Below are 24,932 nucleotides of genomic sequence, written 5' to 3' on the forward strand. Positions count from 1 at the left end.
GCCATACTAAGCCAGGCGGACGATAAAGGACAGGACCACCCCGTTGCTAACATCAGTCGCAAACTGCTACCCCGAGAAGTACGCTACGCAGCGGTTGAGAAGGAGTGTCTGGTGCTGGTATGGGCTTTGAAGAAGTTGCAGCCCTACCTATATGGGAGACCCTTCACCGTCCTTACTGACCACAACCCCCTAGTATGGCTCAACCATGTTTCCGGGGACAATGGGAGACTGTTGAGGTGGAGCCTAGCCCTGCAGCCATTTAACTTTGACATCCAGTACCGACCGGGAAAGAGCAATGGGAATGCTGACGGACTTTCCCGGCGGACTGAAGTGGCATAAACTCCTCGGACATCCCCAGGCCGACCCGTGTGTGGATCTAGCCGGGTCTGCCGAACTGGAGGGGGGAAGTTGTCACGGATACTGGGCTGCAGGGGCTGAACCCTTGCCCCCCCTATAGACTTCAACCCAGCTGTTTCTCAGTGGTTTTGTGCTCCTCAGAGCAACCTCAATCTCTGGAAGCTTTTGTTTGGTGTATGACCAGGAAAACCCTCCTAGGCTGGCCGGGCTTCTGGAACTCCTGGTCGGCCGCCTCACAACGGACACCCGCCTAACTCCTCACAGGCTGGCCGGGCTCCTGGAACTCCCGGTCGGCCACAGGACACCCGCTAACTTTACCCCTGGTCGCTCCAGCAGCCCTTTGCCCCAGAGCTCCTCTCTTTTGGGGATTGGTAGCCGCTAGGGAGTACAAGAGCTGTGGCAATTATCAGAGGGGAGCTCCTTTGGGAACTGGGGGTTTTGGACACCCCTAACCCCATAACTTCAACAAACTGAAACTCCGGTCCCGAATAACGAATCATGCTGATTTTTGGACTGTGGCATCTGGGGACTGAGAGCTTTAAAATGACACCCTGGAAGTGCAGCGGCTCCACCGGGATCACCTGAAACCGCCACCCCTAAGTATTGGGATTATGTGAGACTGTGGCTCCTATGGAGGTGCCTGGCTGTCTGGAGGGGCGGGAATGGCGGGAAAATTGTGGGATTGTCCTTTGTGTTATCAAGATGAGATGTATGTATAAAAGGAGTGTGTGTTCTCAATAAAATCAGTTCTTGTTCACCTGAAGGCTAGTCTGTCTAGGTATTTGGGTGAGCTCCAGCTAAAATCACTTTCCTGGGCTACATAGAAATCACTTTCCTGGGCTACATAGCCACTTGTTCCAGGCAGAGGAAGGACCCGGTCCACGGCGCTACCCAGTCGGGGTAGCGGGGAAGTCCGTCACAATACCCAAGCTAGAGTACACAGATGATACGGGAGGGACAAGACAGGGAACCTAAACGGAAGGCACCACTGCTTGAAGAACCTTTCTCCCAGCTGAGACAAAATTGTAGAACTTTGAAAAAGTGTGAAGATAGGACAAAGTTGCAGCCTTGCAAATCTGTTCCACAGAAGCTTCATTTTTGAACGCCCATGAGGAAGCAACAGTCCTCGTGGAATAAGCCGTAACTCTCTTGGGAGGCTGCTGTCCAGCAGTCTCATATGCAACACATATAATACTCTTTAGTCAAAAAGAAAGAGAAGTAGCCATAGCTTTCTGTCCCTTACGTTTTCCTGAAAAAATCACAAACAAAGAAGAAGACTGACGAAAGTCGTTAGTCGCCTGTAAGTAAAACTTTAAAGCACGGACCACGTCCAAATTGTGCAGAAGTCGTTCTTTCTGAGAAAAAGGATTAGGACACAAAGAAGGAACTACAATCTCCTGTGTTCCGATCAGAAACTACTTTAGGAAGAAATCCTAATGTAGTACGTAGAACTACCTAGTCAGAATGAAAAATACTGTAAGGGAACTCATACTGCAATGCCGAGAACTCTGACACTCTGTGAGCAGAAGAAATAGCAACAAGAAATAAAACTTTCCAAGATAACAACTTAATATCTAAGGAATGCATAGACTCAAACGGAGCCCCTTAAAGAACTTTGAGAACCAAATTAAGCCTCCATGGCAGAGTAACTGGCTTGAACACATGCCTAATCCTGACCAAGGCCTGACAAAAAGAATGCACAGCTGGAACATCTGCCAGACGTTTGTGTAACAAAAAAGATAAGGCAGAAATATGACCCTTTAGGGAACTTATCGATAGTCCTTTCTCCAAACCTCTTAGAGAAAGGACAAAATTCTAGGTATCCTAACTCTACTCCAGGAGTAGCCTTTAGATACACACCAATAGAAATATTTACACCATATCCTATAGTAAATCCTTCTAGATACAGGCTTACGAGCCTGAATCATGGTCTCTATGACTGAGTCAGAAAAACCCTGCTTGGATAAAAATAAGCATTCCACTCCAAGCAGTCAGCTTCCGATTTGGGTAAAGAAAGAGCCCTTGAATCAGAAGGTCCTTCCTAAATGGAAGTCTCCAAGGTGGCAGAGAAGACATGTCCTCCAGATCTGCCTACCAAATTCTGCGAAGCCAAGACGGAGCAATGAGAATACCCACTGCCATATCCCGATTGATTCAAGCAATGACCCGAGGAAGAAGAGCAAATGGAGGAAAAAGCTATGCTAGACTGAAAGTCCAAGGTACTGCCAGGGCATCTATCAGCTCCGCCTGGGGGTCGCTGGACCTCAACCCGTATCTCGGGAGCTTGGCATTCCGACGAGAAGCCATTAGATCAAATTCCGGCTGACCCCATTTGAGGATCAGGCTGAAAAACACTTCCGGATGGAGATCCCACTTCCCCGGATGAAAGGTCTGCCTGCTCAGGAAATCCGCCTCCCAGTTATTCACCCCTGGGATGTGGATCGCCGACAGATAGCAAGAGTGGGTTTCCGCCCACTTAATACTTTGTTTACCTCTGTCATCGCAAGGGAACTTCTCGTTCCTCCCTGATGATTGATGTAAGTTATGTTCCGACTGGAACCTGATAAACTAGGCCAAGGCTAACTGAGGCCAGGCCAGAAGAGCATCGAAGATTGCCCTCAGATCCAGAATATTTATAGGAAGAACAGAAACTGACTGAGTCCAAACTCCCTGATCCTTTAGGGAGTCCCAGACTGCCCCCTCAACCTAGAAGGATGGCGCCTGTAATCACTATCACCCAAGATGGTCTGCGAAAGCAGGATCCCTGGGAAAGATGATCTAGAGCAGGGTTCTTCAAACCACGGGTCAGGACCCATTACTGGGTCACAACACCATGTGTACTGGGTCGCGACTTGTGTGTGTGTTGTAGGAGTTTGTGTGGTGTATTATATGAGATTGTGTGTGTGCTGTGCGTGTGTTGTGTATGAGAGTGTGTGGGATGTGTGTTGTATGACAGTGTGTGTGTTGTATGAGTGTGTATGTTATATGTGTTGTATGAATGTGTGTGTGTGTGTGGTATGCGTGTAATATGAAAGTGTGTGTGTGTTGTATGAGAGAGTGTGTGTTATATGAAAGTGTGTGTATTGTAAGGGTATGGGGTTAGTGTGTTATATGAAAGTGTGTGTGTTGTATGAGTGTGTGGTATGTGTGTTACATGAAAATGTGTGTTGCATGAGAGTGTGTTTGTGTGTGTTGTATGAGTGTGTGGGTTGTATGATTGAGTGTGTATTTGCCCTGTTTTGTTGTTGTATGAGTGTGTGGTGTGTGTGTTGTATGAGAGTGTGTGTTATTACGTTTTACACCACTTTCAAATTTGACTACAATCAGGAATAAAGCATGCACATATTTTAGTCTCTTTGCCAAAAATTGCAGCTATCATGTTGTTTATTTCTTAAAGGATTACAAACTTTCATCTTTTTTTTTTTTAATCTAAAAATTTTTCAAATTACTTGCATGACATCAAACATATGAACCTAAAATGTTGTCAAAACGAAGCCTCAAACTTTTAAATCCGTTTTTTAGTTTTAGTGTTGAACGTCATGTAATCCAGCCCTCTTTTTAGCCCCTACGTGTATGCGACAAATAACCAATCGTTTGCTCCTCTTTTGCATATAATTATGTAGTCAATTGCAAATCAGTGACCAAATAGCGCATGCGCTTTCTGTGTTACTCACGCCGCAATCTTCTGTGTCGGAGCCGGTCTGGAAGTTACTGACGTAGCTGATGACGTTGCGCAATATCGCACATGCGCAATCGAAACTAAGGTCGCCACCTTCAAACTGCGGTTTGCAAAACGGATTGGCTAAGAGTATCTGCTACCCACGGAGTGGGTTTGGAAAGATAATTTTTTTAAAAAACGGATTACAGCAGTAAGGTAGGAAAGTGAAAAAGACATGCTATGGGAAATATGTTATAAAACGTTTAAAAAAAGAAAACTAACTTACAGTGGTATAAAAATGTGTTATCATGGCACTGGGTCTTGGGGGAAAAAGTTTGAAGAACCCTGATCTAGAGACAACCACCATTGCAGAAAATCCCTTGTCTCCTGCTCCCAAAAGTATTTGAAGAGACAAATCCGCATAAAAATAGTCAGTCATACCGGAGCCCTTCAGGGTAACTAGAACAAACAGAGGTGATCCAGAAAACCACTTCAGTATCAGACAAAGGAGTTACCCCGACAGAGTCGGAGATGTTTCCCTTATATATTACCGAAGTATCTTCCACTTTTAACTTTAGGGAATAAACATTCGCAATAGTTACTCTGTATGCGATTAAATACATTTCATCAAGCATTCTCCCTGCAGCATGGGAAAAACAGACAATGCAACAGATATCGCTAAAGACCTTAGAGAAGCGATGTCTTGCTAAGTAACTCCAGATGGAGTTGGTGAAGAAGCGCAGGGCACTGCACGGGTGGACTGTAATATTTTATGGACACTTAATGAGAATCCCCTTTATCTCTATACAGGGAGTGCAGAATTATTAGGCAAGTTGTATTTTTGAGGATTAATTTTATTATTGAACAACAACCATGTTCTCAATGAACCCAAAAAACTCATTAATATCAAAGCTGAATAGTTTTGGAAGTAGTTTTTAGTTTGTTTTTAGTTATAGCTATTTTAGGGGGATATCTGTGTGTGCAGGTGACTATTACTGTGCATAATTATTAGGCAACTTAACAAAAAACAAATATATACCCATTTCAATTATTTATTTTTACCAGTGAAACCAATATAACATCTCAACATTCACAAATATACATTTCTGACATTCAAAAACAAAACAAAAACAAATCAGTGACCAATATAGCCACCTTTCTTTGCAAGGACACTCAAAAGCCTGCCATCCATGGATTCTGTCAGTGTTTTGATCTGTTCACCATCAACATTGCGTGCAGCAGCAACCACAGCCTCCCAGACACTGTTCAGAGAGGTGTACTGTTTTCCCTCCTTGTAAATCTCACATTTGATGATGGACCACAGGTTCTCAATGGGGTTCAGATCAGGTGAACAAGGAGGCCATGTCATTAGATTTTCTTCTTTTATACCCTTTCTTGCCAGCCACGCTGTGGAGTACTTGGAAGCGTGTGATAGAGCATTGTCCTGCATGAAAATCATGTTTTTCTTGAAGGATGCAGACTTCTTCCTGTACCACTGCTTGAAGAAGGTGTCTTCCAGAAACTGGCAGTAGGACTGGGAGTTGAGCTTGACTCCATCCTCAACCCGAAAAGGCCCCACAAGCTCATCTTTGATGATACCAGCCCAAACCAGTACTCCACCTCCACCTTGCTGGCGTCTGAGTCGGACTGGAGCTCTCTGCCCTTTACCAATCCAGCCACGGGCCCATCCATCTGGCCCATCAAGACTCACTCTCATTTCATCAGTCCATAAAACCTTAGAAAAATCAGTCTTGAGATATTTCTTGGCCCAGTCTTGACGCTTCAGCTTGTGTGTCTTGTTCAGTGGTGGTCGTCTTTCAGCCTTTCTTACCTTGGCCATGTCTCTGAGTATTGCACACCTTGTGCTTTTGGGCACTCCAGTGATGTTGCAGCTCTGAAATATGGCCAAACTGGTGGCAAGTGGCATCTTGGCAGCTGCACGCTTGACTTTTCTCAGTTCATGGGCAGTTATTTTGCGCCTTGGTTTTTCCACACGCTTCTTGCGACCCTGTTGACTATTTTGAATGAAACGCTTGATTGTTCGATGATCACGCTTCAGAAGCTTTGCAATTTTAAGAGTGCTGCACCCCTCTGCAAGATATCTCACTATTTTTGACTTTTCTGAGCCTGTCAAGTCCTTCTTTTGACCCATTTTGCCAAAGGAAAGGAAGTTGCCTAATAATTATGCACACCTGATATAGGGTGTTGATGTCATTAGACCACACCCCTTCTCATTACAGAGATGCACATCACCTAATATGCTTAATTGGTAGTAGGCTTTCGAGCCTATACAGCTTGGAGTAAGACAACATGCATAAAGAGGATGATGTGGTCAAAATACTCATTTGCCTAATAATTCTGCACTCCCTGTAGAAAGGTTCTCACAACAAAGAACAAGGAAATGTAAAGCCACATTCTCCCTGCAGCATTTCGTTTAATAACAGAAGTAGACACTTTAAAGCTGATAACCCTGCATTGTAGGGTCTTCTTGAACCATCAGACTGACGTATGGATGATTAATCCTATAAAGGTCTTAACTGATTTTATCCAAATAAACATATAAAGACCGTAACTGTTTCTTTAAAATTTAAAGTGGAAACCTCTTTTTATTTATTAGGGCAGCTAACCCCTTTACACCTCAGCATAACCCAGCTGAAGTGCCTGTTAATCCTTCTGTTAAAAACCCGACAGCTGTAGCGCTGTCTCTAAGCGCAACACTCTGACATAATATTTTCCGCTCCCTCTGCTAACCGGAAGTGCAAGGGAAGAGGTGCCTAAGCGCAAACACTAGGATCTACTAGTCTCCTTCTTTCTGATAACCGGAAGTACTAAATAAGCGGTGCGCAACCAAATTGGCGCCGTGCAAGTTCCGCCCCTCGTGGGTGTTTCAATAGCCCTCTTCCGGTCACCATTATTATTAAGCTGAACGACCGGGAGCAAAATAACAGACTGCTCAGCTTCCTTTCCTATGCCTTAGGCAGCTGCTTAGCCCGTATGACCTCTCTAAGAGTTAAACACCCTCACACTGAGCTCGCTCTCTGCAGTATACAATAGGCTGTCAGTATGAAATCTCCCGGTCGGCTATGTATTAGTTATGAAACCGCCGGGAGATGAGAGTCACATGTCCTATACAGTCCCAGTGCCTGCGTCCAAGCTGCCAAGTGTCCCCTAAAACAACTAGGAGAATGCATCTCTGTTAACCCCTTTAATAAGGAGCCCAAATTCGATGAGGTCTGTGTAAAAAAATAAAGTTCCCAAACATTTTCTGAGATTTCGTTGTACCCCCAGAAATAAAGTGAGCACTTACCTCATCTTCTGCCTGGTAGCAAGACAGTTTCCAGGTTTGAGAGGTCCTATCCCTCACATGGACCTGAGAATGAAGAGAAAGTCCTGAGATAGAATCTCTCAGGTTTTCCAGAGGCAGGGCAGCATCAATATATGGGAGGCGCAGTGAGAATTATGTCCCACAAGTTCCCATTGCTCTAAAGCCACCAATGCTCTACTGAAGAGACTGATATGGAATACGGCTACACCCTAGAACAAAGCAGCACAATCTTGCACTACTTAAAAAATAAACTTTTGATTGAAGAATCTTTTCTAACACCTCACTTTAGCACTTTATATCACTAACGTAGGCAAAGAGACTGACTGGAGTGGGAGGGAGGGAAGGAGCTATTTAACAGCTCTGCTGTGGTGCTCTTTGCCTCCTCCTGCTGACCAGGAGGTGAATATCCCATTAGTAATTAAGATGATCCGTGGACTCATTGTGTCTTAAAAAAGAAACACATTTTATGTAGTCGTGTAATAAATGAACATAAATACCAAATGTGAAAGCTTTCCAAATTGATTAACACTTCACTTGCTGTAACTTTCTTAATAGCCAAACTCCCATTGTCACTTGCCTTATATAAGGAGCCATTTTAAAAGTCCAATTATATAGAAAATGGGATGAAATGATTAAAATTAAATTGAACATTTTTGTGGGTTTTTTTGTACTGCAAATAATGAAACATTTTAATCTCAAAAGGATTCATGGTCCTTTAAGGCCCTGGCCCATTTTTTGTTATTTACACCCAAAACTCTTCAGAAATAATACTTAAAGGGACACTGAACCCAAATGTTTTCTTTTGTGATTCAGATAGAGCATGCAATTTTAAGCAACTTTCTAATTTTCCCCTATTATCAAATTTTCTTTATTCTCTCTGTATCTTTATTTGAAATGTAAGAATGTAAGTTTAGATGCTGGCCCATTTTTGATGAACAACCTGGGTTGTCCTTGCTGATTGGTGGATGAATTCATCCACCAATAAAAAGTGCTGTCCAGAGGTCTGAACCAAGAAAAAAAGCTTAGATGCCTTCTTTTTCAAATAAAGATAGCAAGAGAACGAAGAAAATTTGCTAATAGGAGTAAATTAGAAAGCTGCTTAAAATTGCATGCTCTATCTGAATCATGAAAGAAAAAATATGGGTTCAGTGTCCCTTTAAAAAAAATAAAACAAGAAAGATATTAAACAAAACAGACATTGCTCTGCCTGCTGTGTATAACTTAGAAGCCCTGCTCTGCAGTTGATCTGCAGATTTCTGTATGCCTCCATCTGCCCACAGCAGATCAGATTAAAACCAGGCTTTTTTAAGGGTATGTACTTGGGCTGCAAAAAATGCAAAGTTTGCTACTTTATAACTTTTAAAACATGTATTTTGTATACAAATATTAACAATACAGTACTTGAAGTGACAATATTTTTAGGTACACAGTTGCTAATAGTTACTGAATTCAGATTTACTGCAGGAACACTATTTTAACTGGGCAGGGCTCTTTCACTCCCATCCCCCACCAGGATGATGATTTCTGCTGCTGTCTCTTGTTTACATAGGTTTTCTGTAAATAATACATAAATATAGGTGGGGATACCGCAAATGACAAGATAATAGGTAAAGATGCGATTTGTAAACAAGTTAATACACTCCAGCAGACAAAATAGAAAATTAGAAAATAAGTAGCTATTCTCACCAGTATGGCCATAGTAAGCTCTTCACGGATCTCCTCCAGCGCTCCTATATCAGCCCAGGTAACATCCGGCACAGTAGCGAAACCCTCTCTCTTGGCAGAAGGTTGGACACTGGGTAAAGCACTCAAGAAATCCCCCATCTCAATACAGAGTTTCTGCATCTGCTCCTCATCCAACGGAGAGTGCTCCTTCAGCAGTGCTAGAAGCCTATGCAGCTCCTCCTGGAGATAAGCACATTGCCATTAATCATAGTGTTCTCCCCGGGACCACACGGCTGATTTAACCGACTACACAGCTAAAACACACTGCAGATTTAACCGACTACACACAGCTAAAACACACGGCTGATTTAACCGACTACACACAGCTAAAACACACGGCTGATTTAACTGACTACACAGCTAAAACACACGGCTGATTTAACTGACTACACACAGCTAAAACACACGGCTGATTTAACCGACTACACACAGCTAAAACACACGGCTGATTTAACCGACTACACACAGCTAAAACACACGGCTGATTTAACCGACTACACAGCTAAAACACACGGCTGATTTAACCGACTACACACAGCTAAAACACACGGCTGATATAACCGACTACACAGCTAAAGCACACGGCTGATTTAACCGACTACACAGCTAAAACACACAGCTGATTTAACCGACTACACACAGCTAAAACACACGGCTGATTTAACCGACTACACACAGCTAAAACACACGGCTGATTTAACAGACTACACACAGCTAAAACACACGGCTGATTTAACCGACTACACACAGCTAAAACACACGGCTGATTTAACCGACTACACACAGCTAAAACACACGGCTGATTTAACCGACTACACACAGCTAAAACACACGGCTGATTTAACCGACTACACACAGCTAAAACACAAGGCTGATTTAACCGATTACACAGCTAAAACACACAGCTGATTTAACCGACTACACACAGCTAAAACACACAGCTGATTTAACCGACTACACACAGCTAAAACACACAGCTGATTTAACCGACTACACACAGCTAAAACACACGGCTGATTTAACTGACTACACACAGCTAAAACACACGGCTGATTTAACCGACTACACAGCTAAAACACACGGCTGATTTAACCGACTACACACAGCTAAAACACACGGCTAATTTAACCGACTACACAGCTAAAACACACAGCTGATTTGACTACACAGCTAAAACACACTGCTGATTTAACTGACTACACAGCTAAAACACACAGCTGATTTGACTACACAGCTAAAACACACGGCTGATTTGACTACACAGCTAAAACACACGGCTGATGTAACTGACTACACAGCTAAAATTTAAGCCAATATTAAAGAGATGGTAAATTGTAATGTGCATGAGCGTATATTCGAAATCTATGCGAAAACTGAACTCTATCTTCATTCATGAATATCAATCAAGTATACGTCCCAACATTATTTTATTTTGATAATCAAAGTCCAGAACCCGCATCTGGCCGCTCACTGCAAAACTTTTTTTTTTTTAAATGAGGTGATGCTTCATCTCTTATCCAATAGCTGTGCTAGCCATACGGTACTGCATACGGCATGGCTCAGCTATGAAGCATATTGTGGTGGGCGGTCAGATGGGGGTTATGGAATATAATGATTATCAAAATAAAATAATGTTAAAACACATCCTTGATTGAAATTCATGAAAGAAGGTAGAGTTCAATTTTTGCATAGATTCAGAATTGTATGCACATTACAATTTACCATCACTTTAAGCTAAAATTAGTTAATATTACATTTTTTTTCAATGTCTGTTGCACAAAAGAAATCAACTTATAATACAGCAACCTATACAGAGAAGAAATTGTATAATTAACACGTATAAATAACAGAACATTTTATTGTTCCTAACCGGATACTTCATAATTCCACCCAGCTAGCAAACTTTTCTGTGGAGAAAACTGTAAAGTTATCTGCTCCAAATAACCAGCCTAAATTCATTATCATTAAAGGGCTATTATAGTAAAAAAATAACATGCTCTATTCCATTAGAGCATGTCATTTTTAGACTATTGACCCTACACTACTGTGTGTTTGACCCCTGCAAAATGTCAGCTGTGGAACTAGCACTGCTGAATCAGCGGCAATTTCTGGCCAGACCATTTAAAACCCCTATGGTTGTCATGGTGACATGCAGTGATGAGCCTTACCAGGGTCTGAATGAATTAAAAGAAATTAAGAACAGATATGTGGCAGAGTTAGCAAGTTCTGAGATTTAGAATTTTCTCCGTTTTCGGAGCTAACTATTTTCTATCAAAAAATCTTAAAGGTGTGAAATCTAATGGTGTTTAATGTGTGTTTGATGTGTGGATAGTGGACCAGCATTGTAAATTCATTCACCCGGGTATAATGGCAAGTCCTCTATCAATAGGTCTCTACTAAGGAAAAATAAATAATGATATCTTCTTTCAATTGTACAAACATGACTATTTTAGTTGAAATATTTTTTTATTGAAGTTTTCCAACTTAACAATAATACTTGGACCGTTACAAGTTACAGTAAGGTTTGTTACATTCCTTAATTCGATGGATATGATAGGATATGGTTATAAACTGACTGCATATGAAGTCCATGATAATTGTCTGACTTGGTCCAATATCTTAAGATAATAATAACTTCTGATTTTTTTGGGTTAACATTTATATTAAAGGTCGAAGGAAGAATATAGAAAGTTCAGAGAGTAGAAAGGAGAGAAAAGGAGAGAGAGAGAGAGAGAGAGAGAGAGAGAGAGAGAGAGAGAGAGAGAGAGAGGAAAAGAAAGATCTGAAATGAACACTCGCGGAATCTGCTTATATTTTTAATTATGACTCATCAAGCCTGGTCTCCAACTGCCCTCCTCGTCCGCCCTCTAATAGTATCCTCCCAGACCCTCTCTCTATTGTATTTTTAGGCTAGCTAGATAGCCCTTAGTCAGAGCCCCAGAGGCAGAACTTTTCTTCACTTTCTGCGATGAGATTTTTTTTTGTGAATTTTTTTTTGCAGGTTATTTTTAAATTAAATTATATTTTAAATTAGACAGTTACACTAAGGGCTAGATTTATTAAAGCCCTACAGCTGCAAGCTCTCACAAGAACTTGCTCGCCGTCATTTATCAAGCAGCGGTCACCAGACCACCGCTTCCCTAACCTCTTCGCCACCTCTAATGTGGCGAAATTCAATCTCCTCGGTCTAGTCAGACCAAGGAGATTGACAGCTCCTGCCCACGCGTGATTGGCTGTGCGCGGGCAGGATTGCACGCAAGTGCAAAATTGCGCTCGTGTGCAATGGCGAATACCTGCGGGTAACTTCGCCCCGCCACAGGCGAGCTGAGGCGTACAGGGGCGCGTATACGCGCCCCTGTACGCCTCAGCTTTAATAAATCTAGCCCTAAGGCACCAGTTCAACTGCAATGTGTTGGTTAACTGAAGAATAAAGCAACTCTTAATGGTTTATAATATAATTGCATTGCAAATTAGCTGCTTACAAAAAAGACATTTTAAAATTCAGAATAAACAACTTTGCAGACTGGGAATGGCTGGGGGGCGGGTTTAAAAAAAAACTCTGAGTGTCAGTCAACAAGCAATGTGCTGCTGCTGCTTTACAGCGCTACTGCATATTTGACTGCTCACTTCAAACAGCACTTTGCTCTGGATGCACTGTACTAAGGAAAACTTATAAACACTGCAACCAGAGCACAGTTCTGTTTAAAGAGAACGGTCTAATGTGGAGCAGCACTACAACGTTCAAGCCCTAACGGTTCCTGCATGTGTCCTGTTCTTTCTGCAGACATGCTGCATTTTCTGCGTTGACATCTCAGATCACTGTATGTTCTGCCTTGGGGGTCAGAGCTAAAGGTGGTTCATCCCTTGGCGCTATATCTTTACACAACAATCCTCCCAGACCTTTAGATACTTGTTTCTGTTGTCTAGTAGAGAGGATGCAATGTTGGCCATTTGGTGATAATATTTAATTTTGTTAAGTATAACATCGTAGTGAGGGATCGAAGTCTTCCAATATTTTGATATAACTGCAGTACATAGGATGCCTACTAGCTTTAAAGAATGCCTCGAGAGACCCACAATGGGAAAATGTGGGAGGGCTTGCTCTATATTGAGTATAATGTGCTTATTAAATATTTTGCTCAACAGCACGAAAGTGGCGACCCATACATTCACACTTTTTGGACATTCCCGCCACATGTGAGTGTATGTGCCCTCATCTTGACAACCTCGATAGCTTTGTAGTGGGCTTGTGTCTGACTGATAGTGTCTGAATCTGCTTGGGTGATTATACCATCTATAAACAACCTTTATATAGTTTTCTTTCAAATTTGCGCTAATGGAGCAAGCTAACCCTTTTTGCATTATGTCTGCCCATTCTTTAATATCTTTAGTGCAATTTACTTCTCTTACCCATTTTTTGATGAAGTTCAACTTCTCTGGAAGCTGTCCTGAACCCATAAATTTGTATAGACTAGAGATTGCCCCCCTCTAACCCTAGTTGCGGAGCTACATAGTTTTTTAAAGAGTGTGGGATTATATGGGTCCTTATGTCTTCGGACTTAGTCTATTCTGGATTTTAACTGGAAGTAGTGGAACCAGGAGTGTGGTGTGGTAGGTGTAAGGTCATTGTACTGCTCAAATGAGAGGACATCAGCATTCCGAAATGTATCAGCTATTCTATATAAGCTTTTGTTAGCCCATATTTCGTTGCAAACACTAAACTAAACTATTTTAATGCATTTCTGATTCACCTGCTAGCTAATGATGGTCAATATTTTACAAACAAACAAGTGCTATTGACCATATTCTATCATTTAAAAAAATAAAAAGATGCTGTGGCAGATAGGTGAACTCTGAATAGGTCTTACAAATATAATGCACTTTGTAACAAATAGATTTTAGCAGTGGTTAAAGGAACAGCACAGTAAAAACAAAAACACACAGCACCCATATTGCTCCTTTGCCAGTATATTATGTTTTACCTGAGCGAGACCCTGGGGCTGTGAATTAGCGGCTGACGCTCCAGGCTGTGAAGGTTGCTCCTTCTCTGTGCCATGTTGTAGCTGGATCAGGACTCTGTTCACCGCGCACATTGCTGCTTCCCGACAAAGCGCCATGAGGTCAGCTCCCACATACCCAGGGGTTAGGTGAGCCAGATTAGACAAATCAAAGGACTCTGGAAGCTTCAGTTTACGGCATAAAGTCTGCAGTATCCTGAAGAGTAAAGAAGCACAATTATCAATTTCTTGAATTATAATTGAAGAATAAAATTATATTTGGAAACTGGAATTTTCATTAGATTGTTTTTGAATTGTTGGACATTTACCATTTAGGATGCAAAAGTTCTATAATCAGAAACAAACTGTATATAAATCAATACACAGAAAGACCAGCTGTAATGTTCTATAGAAACTGCCCAAACAAGCTGAAAACATTCACATACATACAAAAACAATCCAGTTCTCTACATAGCGATCATCATTGGAAAGTCTTACCTTTAGGAGTAGGGCACAGAAACCCAAGTCCTTGCCATGTTGAATAATAAGTGATCTTTAATAAACATTTGATTTATAGTTTACCTCAGTCTGGCCCCTTCATCAGGAATACCCAGGCAAATCTCCCGGTCAAATCTCCCTGCGCGCCTCAGAGCTGGGTCTAGCGAATCGGGACGGTTTGTGGCACCAATGACAAGGACCTGCGCACTGGCATCGAGATTGTTTAGGTCTGAGAGAGCAAGAAGAGACGGCATAATTATATGCGTTTGAGGAAATAGCAAACAGTGTACACAGTCAAATATTTCACAGATCTTTTAACCCTTTAAGGACACAGCTTTCAGTTTGCTCAATTGTTTTATGACGGAACAATTCCGTCATACGTCCTTAAGAGGTTAATTAAACTGACAAAAAAAATAATCATATCATGTATATTAATGAGCTTGATCAAAAAAATTCTGGTTTTTGTATGGAAAAGGTCAATGTTTAAAGCGGTTTATTTTGATTCTGTAGCTAACGAAGTACAACTGGATAATAATCTAAATGTATTTAAAATAAGTATTACCTTTCTGATTACAGTACTGTACTATCTGTCTGATGGTACAATGTGTACAAAAGTATAAGCTGTATAATGACGTGAATATTGCCTAAATTACATAAGATAATGTTTCCTATCCCTTCTCCCAGCATTCCCATTTTACAGATGCAAATATACAAACATTCCGAAACCTTTCACATCCCAAGCAGTTTAGGTACAGGGTTTTGTCTGTGTGTATAGATAGATATATGTATGATAGATAGATTGATGGATGTATGATAGATAGAATTAGACACTCTGATATTATAATATCAAATGTTTGATTATGTATAATTAATAAAAACATAAATCATGCTTACCTGATAATTTCATTTCCATCGAGGGGAGGAGGGTCTACGGCTTCATTCATTACTGTTGGGAATTAAGAACCTGGCCATCAGGAGAAGGCAAAGACACCCCAGGCTTAAAATACCTCCCCCCACTTCCCCAGTCATTCTGCCGAGGGAACAAGGAACAGCAGGAGAAATCAGGGTATAAACTATGCCAGAAGATAAATTAAATTTAGGTCTGCCCATCAGAGATACGGGTAGGAGCCGTGGACTCTCCTCCCCTTTAGATGGAAAACATAAATTATGCTTAACTGATAATTTCATTTCCATCAAGGGGGAGAGTCCACGGCTTCATTAATTACTGTTGGGAACATATACCCAAGCTCTAGAGGACACTGAATTAAACAGGGAGAGAAAAGGCGGACCCTAATAAGAGGGCACCAAAGCCTGCAAAAACTCTCTCCCAAAAACAGCTTCCACAGAAGCAAAAACGTCAAATTTGTGAAACTTTGTAAAAGTGTGTAAGGAGGACCAGGTAGCCGCCTTACAAATTTGCTCCATAGAGGCTTCATTCTTGAATGCCCAAGACGAAGCCACAGCTCTAGTCGAATGAGCCGTGATCCTCTGAGGAGGCTTATGTCTCACTGTATCGTAGACCAAGCGAATCAAGCTCCTCAACCAATAGGACAAAGAAGTAGTAGAGGCTTTCTGCCCCTTGCGCTTCCCTGAAAACACCACAAAAAGAGATGTAGACTCTCTGAAATTCTTCGTAGCCTGAAGATAGAACTTCAGGGCATGAACCACATCCAGATTATGAAGTAACCTCTCCTGAGAAGAAGGGGGGTTAGGACACAAAGACGGAACCACTATTTCCTGATTGATGTTACGGTTAGGACCACCTTGGGAAGGAACCCCAAACCAGTGCCAAGCACAGACTTATCCGCATGAAAAACCAGATAAGGCGGCTCACATTGCAAGGCAGCCAGTTCAGATACTCTGTGTGCCGATACAATGGCCAACAGGAAGAGAACCTTCCAGGACAGAATCTTAATGTCAATAGAATGCATAGGCTCAAATGGAACCCTTTACAAAACATTAAGGACCAAGTTTAAGCTCCATGGGGGAGCAGACTGTCTAAAGACAGGCCTGATTCTAGACAGGGCCTGAACAAAGGATTGTCAGGGAGCTCAGTGAGTCTCCTATGCTTCAAGATTGACAATGCCGAAATCTGTCCCTTTAAGGAACTAGCTGCAAAACCCTTCTCCAAACCGACTTGGAGAAAGGACAGAATACTGGATACCTTCATCTTATGCCAAGGATATTCATACTTCTGACACCAGCACAAGTAAGTCCTCCACACCTTATGGTAGATGCAACGAGTGACTGGCTTCCTTGTCTGAATTAAAGTATCAATCACACTTTCCGAAAAGCCTCTCTTGGCCAAGACTAGGTGTTCAATCTCCACGCAGTCAGCCTCAGAGAATCGAGATTTTGATGTTGAAAGGGGCCCTGTTCCAGCAGATCCTTGCAACACAGAGTAACCTCCCCAGCGGAGAGTATGACATCCCCACCAGATCCGCAAACCACGCCCTCCGCAGCCACGACAGAGCAATCAGAATGGCCGAAGCTCGCTCCTGTTTGATTTGTGTCACAACACGAGGTAGAAGTGGTAACGGTGGAAAAATGTAAGCTAGGCTGAACCCCCAAGGCACCGCTAAGGCATCTATTAGCTCTGCCTGGGGATCCATGGACCTCGAGCAGTATCATGGTAGCTTGCAATTGAGTCTGGACGCCATGAGATCTATCTACGGTGATTCCCATCTCAGACAAATCACCGCAAACACTTCAGGGTGAAGGGACCATTCCCCCGGATGGAAGGATTGTCTGCTGAGAAAGTCTGCTTCCCAGTTGTCCACACCTGGAATGTGAATCGCTGTGAGTGAGCAGCTGTGGGACTCTGCCCACTCCAAGATCTGAGACACCTCCCTCATTGCTAGGGCCCCCTGATGGTTGATGTAAACCACGAGGTAATATTGTCGGTCTGAAATCTGATGAAGCTGAACAATTGAAGATTGGAAGGAGAGACTCCTCCTGGGACCATTTTCCTTGTGCCATCCTGGCACCCCAAACAGCTCCACATCCTGCCAGACTCGCGTCCGTGGTCACAATCTCCCAGGACGGTCTCAAGAAGGATGTCCCCATGGACAGTTGCTCCGGAGGGATCCACCAAGAGAGGGAGATCCGAGTCCGAGCATCCATGGATATTTGCTGTGATAGATCTGAATGATCGCCATTCCACTGTCTCAACATGCACAATTGAAGAGGTCTGAGATGGAACCTTGTGAATGGAATGACGTCTATGCTGGAAACCATGAGTCTGATCACCTCCATACACTGAGCCACCAATTGGCTTGAGGAGGACTGAAGGGCAAGACAAGAGGAAGCAATCATCCTGCGTCGATGGTCTGTGAGAAATATTTTCATGGACATAGAGTCTATGATCATGCCAAGGAACTCCACCCTGTTGCTGGGAACCTGGGAACTCTTTCCTGAGTTGATCTTCCAACAGTGAGATTGGAGTAAAAGAAGAAGAGCCCTCGAATGATCCTCTGCTAGACTGAGCGACGGTGCCTGGACTAGGATGTCGTCCAGATAGGGCGCCACAGCAATGCCTCTGGCTCTGGCCACTGCAAGTAGCGCCCCCAGAACCTTTGTGAAGACTCTCGGGGCTGCCGCCAGACCAAAGGGAAGGGCCACAAACTAGAAGTGTTGGCCCAGAAACGCAAAACTCAGGAACTTGAAATGGTCCCTGTGGCTTGGCACATGAAGGTAAGCGTCCTTCAAGTCTATGGTTGTCATGAACTGTCCCTCTTGAGGTAGGAGCAGAATAGATCTGATCGTTTCCATTTTGAACGATGTTACACTCAGAAACTTGTTTAAACACTTTAGGTCCAGAATCATGCGGAACGTGCCCCTCCTTCTTTGGAACCACAAAAAGATTTGAATAGTACCCTAGACCCCTTTCTGCTTGGGGTACAGGTATGATAACACCTAGGGAGGAGAGATCTCTCACACATTCTAGAAAGGCTTCTCTCTTTTCTGGTCTTGGAGACAGGTTTGATAGAAGGAATCTGCCCCTGGGCGGGTGGGATCTGAACCCTATCCTGTAACCCTGGGCGACAACCTCCAGAACCCAAGGATCCTGAACGTCCTGCAACCAGACTTCCGAGAAGAGAGATAATCTGCCCCTTACTTGGCCCGGAAACCGGTCGGTTTTTGTCTCGGTGGGCTTCTGGCTCGGTCTCGGCGGGCTTCTGGCTCTGCTTAGACTTGTTCCAAGAATGAGACGGTTTCCAAGTTCCCTTGGACTGGTCCGCTTTCGCGGCGGGCTGCTGGCGCTGGTCACTCATGAAAGGGGCGAAAAGAAGATCTTTTAGGCTTAACCTTCTTATCCTGTGGTAGGAAAGCTCCCTTGCTTCCCGTAACCGTGGATATGATCGAATCCAATCCTGAACCGAACAGAATCTTTCCTTGAAAAGGTAGGGATAACAGCCTTGACTTAGAGGTCATGTCCGCAGACCAAGACTTTAGCCAAAGAGCCCTGCGAGCTAAAACGGGAAAACCTGACAACTTAGCATTCAGGCGAATAATTTGCATATTGGCATCACATATGAAAGAATTGGCAATCTTCAGCGCCTTAATCTTATCCTGTATCTCGTTGATGGAAGTCTCCCCCTCGACCATTTCACACAGGGATTCACACCAATATGTTGCAGCACCGGAGACCGTGGCCACGCCCGCTGCCGGCTGAAAAAAAACCCCTGTGTGTTGAAACATTTTCCTTAACATGTTTTCCAACTTTTCATCCATGGGCTCTTTAAATGACGAACTATCCTCGAGGGGAATAGTTGTCTGCTTCGCGAGCGTGGAGATAGCACCATCCACTTTAGGGACAGTACCCCACAGCTCTAGCTGAGAGTCCGGGACGGGGAACAGTTTCTTAAAGGAAGAAGGGGAAAAGGAAGAACCTAATCGGCCCATTCATTCTTAATAATATTTGCCATCTTAACAGGAACAGAGAAGGTCTGGAGGCACCACCCTGTCTTCATACACCTTATCAAGCTTAGGAATCGCAGGTTCTTCTGGAAGTTTCGGTTCCGGAACCTCCATAGTAGCAAGCACTTGTTTCAGCAAAAAGCGCAAATTTTCCATCCTAAACCTAAAGTCAGGCTCCTCCGTACCCAGAGGTTTAGATGACACGGACTCCGACCCAGAAGGGGCCTTCTCCGAAGAGTCGGAGTGGGCCTCATCATCATATAATGCCTCCGAAATTTCCACAGGCGTAGACAATCCCTGGGTAGGGCCGCCATGATTTGCCCTACGCTTGCGCTTAGCAGAACATGGTAAGGCATGGATCACTTTCAATACCGCCGTTTGCAGTTGCTTTGCAAAATCTGACGGCCAACGAATCTCTCCCGCAGGAGTAATGGTTGGACCATGGGGCTCTGCATGTGCAATTGGAGATGAATGCAGGGAATGCACCTCACGGGGCGGGGAGCCCTCAGAGGTGGACGGCTCAGTAGTACTAGACATCCGTTTACTTTTAGATGTCATAACTTTCTAAAGGCATGTGGAACATAGTTGAGCAGGCTGATGTACCAGAACCTCCTCACAATAAACACAGGAACGAGACCTTGTTAAAGAGGGAGAACCCTCCAACGCGTCAGAGTCCTCCATAGCTTGCGCTTTTATTACGGACTAGATTAACTTAATAAATAGGCACCTTTATAACCTCCAATGGCCGGGGCACTCATCACCTCCTATGACCCGGACTACAGAAACCGTTTCGTCTCCTGCGCCGCTGATCAACAGAGGGAGATAGATAGCCACACCCGGTCACATGGAATGCCCGGCAGGACCGCCCCTGCCTAAGGAGAAAACGCGCCAAAAACGGTGGCGCCATACTCCCAAGACACCTGAAAGTTCCACACTTTGCTAGAGCCTCATCTCGCACACAACGCAGCAATGACACAAACAATATCATGTATAACCCCCCCCCCCTGTTCAATAATCCCCTTACTAGGAATATTAACCCTTGATTCTATAAAGATAAAAAGGTGTCACACTGTGACCCTGTCTTCCGTGTTATCATTATGTAATAAAAAATTAAACGATCTTACTAGAATCTACGCCGTGGACTTGAGTGTAAAAAGCAGGCAGCAAAACTCATCAACGCTGATTGCTTGTGGAGCTGTTAATATGAGTCGGGATGGTTTCGCAGAAAGACTCTCCCTGCATCTCCGGACTGTAACTTTCGCCCAGGTTCTAACTGAGAGGCTGACAGGACTACTTAAAACTCCAGTCCCAATGCGAAGAGTACTACCCTCCATAAGAGACTACTCCGATCTTCGGCACTTCTCTGCCGTCTTCCTGTGACAAAAGGCAAAGGATTACTGGGGGAGGAGGGAAGTAAGCCTTTGGCTGGGGTGTCTTTGCCTCCTCCTGGTGGCCAGGTTCTTAATTTCCAACAGTAATAAATGAAGCCGTAGACTCTCCTCCCCTTTAGATGGAAACCAAAAACTTTGCAATAGATTTTCATTATCAATTTTGTCCCCTGTTATTTTGGACAGTAAACACCTTTAAATTGTGCTATAAAAACTTAAATTATGCTTACCTGATCATTTTCTTTTCTTCAGATGGAAAGAGTCCACAGCTGCATTCATTACTTTTGGGAAATAAGAACCTGGCCACCAGGAGGAGGCAAAGACACCCCAGCCAAAAGCTTAAATACCTCCCCAAGGTTCACATTCACGCAGTAATTTCACAGTTAAATCCTTGTCTTCACACACTCACACTCATACAACCAATTATTTACAGATTGATACTGAGATCCAGCCCTACTTGCGGTTAGCTGGTGTAATAAAGTATAAAGACTGCAGCGTTCATCTATGTAAGTTGATAAACAATATCCACAAATATATCAAGCTTTCAAAAGAGAGAAAGGGTTACCTTGTAATTGCTGTTTGAGTGTGGATGTTCAGTCCGAAAAGCAAAGTGTTTACCTGTACAGCTCACGGAGAGATTCAGAGCAGACTGGTGTGAGTGTGGTTAACTTCCGGTGTCTGTATGAAGTTCCGTGCGGAGCTCACAAACCGCTCCTGGCGTAAACGTTGACAGGCTCTGGCTGAGTTGAAGCAGCTAAGGTGAGGAGACACAATGTTGCTCTCTGCAGCGAATCACTGAGATCAGCAGACTGTGAGAGATAAAGTGTAGTGACCTGCAAAGTCACTTAATGCAAATACGAGGACCTGGGATAAAGTGAGGAGTAACACATATGGCATATAAGCGTTACTAGAGATCAACTTTAATTTTCAGGCAGGTAACAAGTGTACAAATGAAGTTTAAATAAGGTGAGGAAGTAGATGGGACTGGTATACCTTAAAAGGTATATCACAATAGCCAAGCTATAGAGGACACTGAATGCAAAAAATGGGAGGGTACAATAGGCGGCCCATTCTGAGGGCACCAGGCCTGAAACCACAACCCAATAAAACCCAGCTTCGTTGGAGCCAGGCAAAATAACTAGAGGCAAAAGGCCCCAAGAACACTGACCCGCAGATAGTCCGCAGGGTTAACTAGAGACCGCAAGCAGACTCACTGAGCTAACACTCCTCCAGGAGAACCGTCATCCAGCAGTCGGTCCCCACGCAACCCTTACTAGTACAGTACCAAAAACCCCCAAAAAGGGAGAGGACAAGGGAAGCCAAAGGGATACCCAAAGAGATAGCAAAACCCATAAAGGAAAGCCCCCTTCAAGGGAAGGCCAATCCACAGAGACCCGAATGGATCCCAAAACAAGGAGAGACGACACCCAGCCTCCAAGGAGCAATCGGGCAATAGCACCGAAAAAGACAGCTGAGGACCAAGTCCTCAGACCATCAGAACTGAGACTGAGCAAACAGAAAAACAAGTAGTAAACTCAGAGAAAAAACATCTGAGTCTAGTAACACGCTGCCATCCGTAGGAAAACACGGAGAAACACTCCGTAAGGAAGAAGCGGCCGCACAAAATCCAAGATATAGATTGCCCAACCTCCAAGACAGAGGGCACTCTCCAGGCAACCCAGGCCACCAAGACTACTCGCAGATCTCAGTGGGGGAGAGGCCCAGAACCTCTAAAAAGAAGGTCCACTGCCACCCCCAAGACCTGAGGATGAACAATAGATCTCAGATCCTACACCTAGCCGGACCAGCCCAAGCAACGGCAAGTCTGAAAGTAAGGGAACCAAAAGGAACCCCAAGACCGGCCCCCAAAAGGGCAGAAGAATGGACACAGCCACTTCAACCTAAAGACAAATGACTAGACGTTAGACCTGAGGATATCTAGCAGGGCCCCCCCCAACTAAATCTCAATGCGGCGCCAGCAGCTCCCCAGATGGATAGGAACAACTTATAGAGCAGACCAATCCCCGAACCAGATAAACATCTGTTCCAACCTCCCGAACACAGGAGAGGCCCCTAAAAGCCACCAGAAGAGGATCGATAAACACATGCCTATAACACAGGCAGATGTAGGAAGAACCGAGAGGTCAGAAGCCACATCACTGACCAACATGGAAGAACCCCTTAAAACACCCTTGTGCTAGCACACACACCAGGCGCAAAGTGAAAGCTGAGCAACGCAAACCTTCTGTTTGCTAGGCAGGAAGCCCCCCCCCCTCAGGTCACGTCAGTTAGCTGTCCCAAGGGAACTGAATTGTCCGTCACAAGACAAGCCCCAAGGAGCCCTGGCTCTCAGAATATCTGGCCAAGTAGTAAAACAGAACAGCCAGAACAAGGGCTAAGCCCAAGTATCCCGGAAATTGGTGCCCCCGGCCAGTCCTAGGATCATAAGGTCCGTGACATCCCACAGGTGGATCCACAAAGAGAAAACGATGAGTAACACCCTTGACAACCAGAAGATCAGGACAAGAAACCCGGGCCCCACAAATGTTTAGCTCAAACAAACTTCCGGGAACCTAAATCCCTCGTCTGATATAAAAAAAAACAGTCCTCCCCAGGAAAAAATCCAGGATAACCTGGATAACAAGAGCAAGAAGCCCTTGTAGGTCCCGACCCAAAGGGAAGAGACCACCTCTTGCAGGAGCCCAACACTCCAAAGAGCTAGGGTCATAAAAGGACACTAGAGAGTTAACAGGCGTCCAAGCAACAGTAACATAAATGTGCTGGAAAAGCAACTAATCCCCCATGGGTCTTGATGCCACCTGGATGGCAATACCCAAAAAGTGGAAAAACCACAGGACCTCCTCTATTCCAAGAAAGAAATGCAGAGCATTCCCAACACCAGGAAAGGGACCCCTAACCGGAGCCCAACAAAAAACCTCACCTTTTAATGTTTCCGAAAAGGAACAACCAATTCCAGAAGGGAATGCAAGTCTCCCAAGGAAAACGACCTATCCACAAGGAGAAACTGATAAAATCCAAGGAGGTCTCAAAGAGGAGGAACCACTAAAGGAACAAGTCTAAAAAGACAATTTCCAGAGCAACACCGCCCCGACCGGCAGAAAAAGAGGCGCTGAACCCTCTAATCTTCTTACCATGTGGAAGGGAATACTCTAGGTTTCGAGTGTATCGGAAGCAACAGAGAGTGATGCAGCAAAATTCACTGACCCAGTCACCAGAGAGACGGCTATTTAGGACTGAAACAATTCCAAAATCCGCACGGACCGCAAGTCCTCTTGAGAATGCTTATCTGAAACTTGAAAAACAAAAAAAAATAATGTTAATAGCACCCGGCACCCCATCCTGACCAGCAAGGTATAATAGGCACCACGTGTCTGAATAAGCTGCGAGACAGAAGATCTGAACCCAAGCAGGACCAGCCTGCAACCAGGGTCATAACTGCCAAGCTGGTTAAATCCACCCTCAGAGAGGGAAGAAGAAAAAACAGACAAACATGGGACTAACATGTCTCGAAAAACTTCCGTAGAAGCAAACAGCGAGTATCAATCCCAGAGAAAGTTCCCGCAGGAAACATAGTATGAAAAGAAAAAAAATAAAATTAATCCTAACCGGATAAAATAAAAGGCAACCCGAAGGTTAACGCCCAAAAAGAACAGAATTTCCGTAGGACCAGCCTAACTGGGAACGATCTCCATAACAAGACTGAAGGAGATTACTTCATCCCCCCATGTCTAACGAGGTGCGCCATTCGAAGGAGGAGACTGACGTGTCACATACCCAAGAAGGATAGAGTCCCCAGGAAGCTCAAAAACGTGTCTGAGTAACACACTAAGGCGAGTCCCTTGTAACGAAAGGCACAACACTCGGGAACAGTTACACCCGCAGGGAACTGTACATGCCCTCCAGAGGTCGAAAGACCTGGGGCGATCGGGCACGAGCACAACCGTGAATAAACATCTGGACTGTGCAGATGCGCAAGCACCAAAAGTATGTAAAAGCAAAAACGTGCCACAACCTCCGGGGGGGGAACAATCCACCCTCCGAGG

At 44.1% G+C, this 24,932-nt stretch overlaps 1 protein-coding gene across 2 annotated transcripts in view; it reads right to left on the reverse strand.

Annotated features, from left to right (window-relative positions):
- NVL (nuclear VCP like) overlaps window positions 1–24,932 on the reverse strand; it is a 340,971-nt gene that overhangs the window by 191,442 nt on the left and 124,597 nt on the right. For both annotated transcript variants that reach the window (XM_053712596.1, XM_053712597.1), the window contains 3 exons: window positions 14,645–14,789; window positions 14,048–14,279; window positions 9,027–9,245 (listed from right to left, as the gene is read on the reverse strand). In XM_053712596.1, coding sequence (XP_053568571.1) covers window positions 9,027–9,245; window positions 14,048–14,279; window positions 14,645–14,789 — 596 coding nt within the window. The remainder of the gene's footprint in view (window positions 1–9,026; window positions 9,246–14,047; window positions 14,280–14,644; window positions 14,790–24,932) is intronic.

The sequence above is a fragment of the Bombina bombina genome, chromosome 4 (genome assembly GCF_027579735.1).
Source record: "Bombina bombina isolate aBomBom1 chromosome 4, aBomBom1.pri, whole genome shotgun sequence".
Taxonomy (NCBI): Eukaryota; Metazoa; Chordata; class Amphibia; order Anura; family Bombinatoridae; genus Bombina; species Bombina bombina.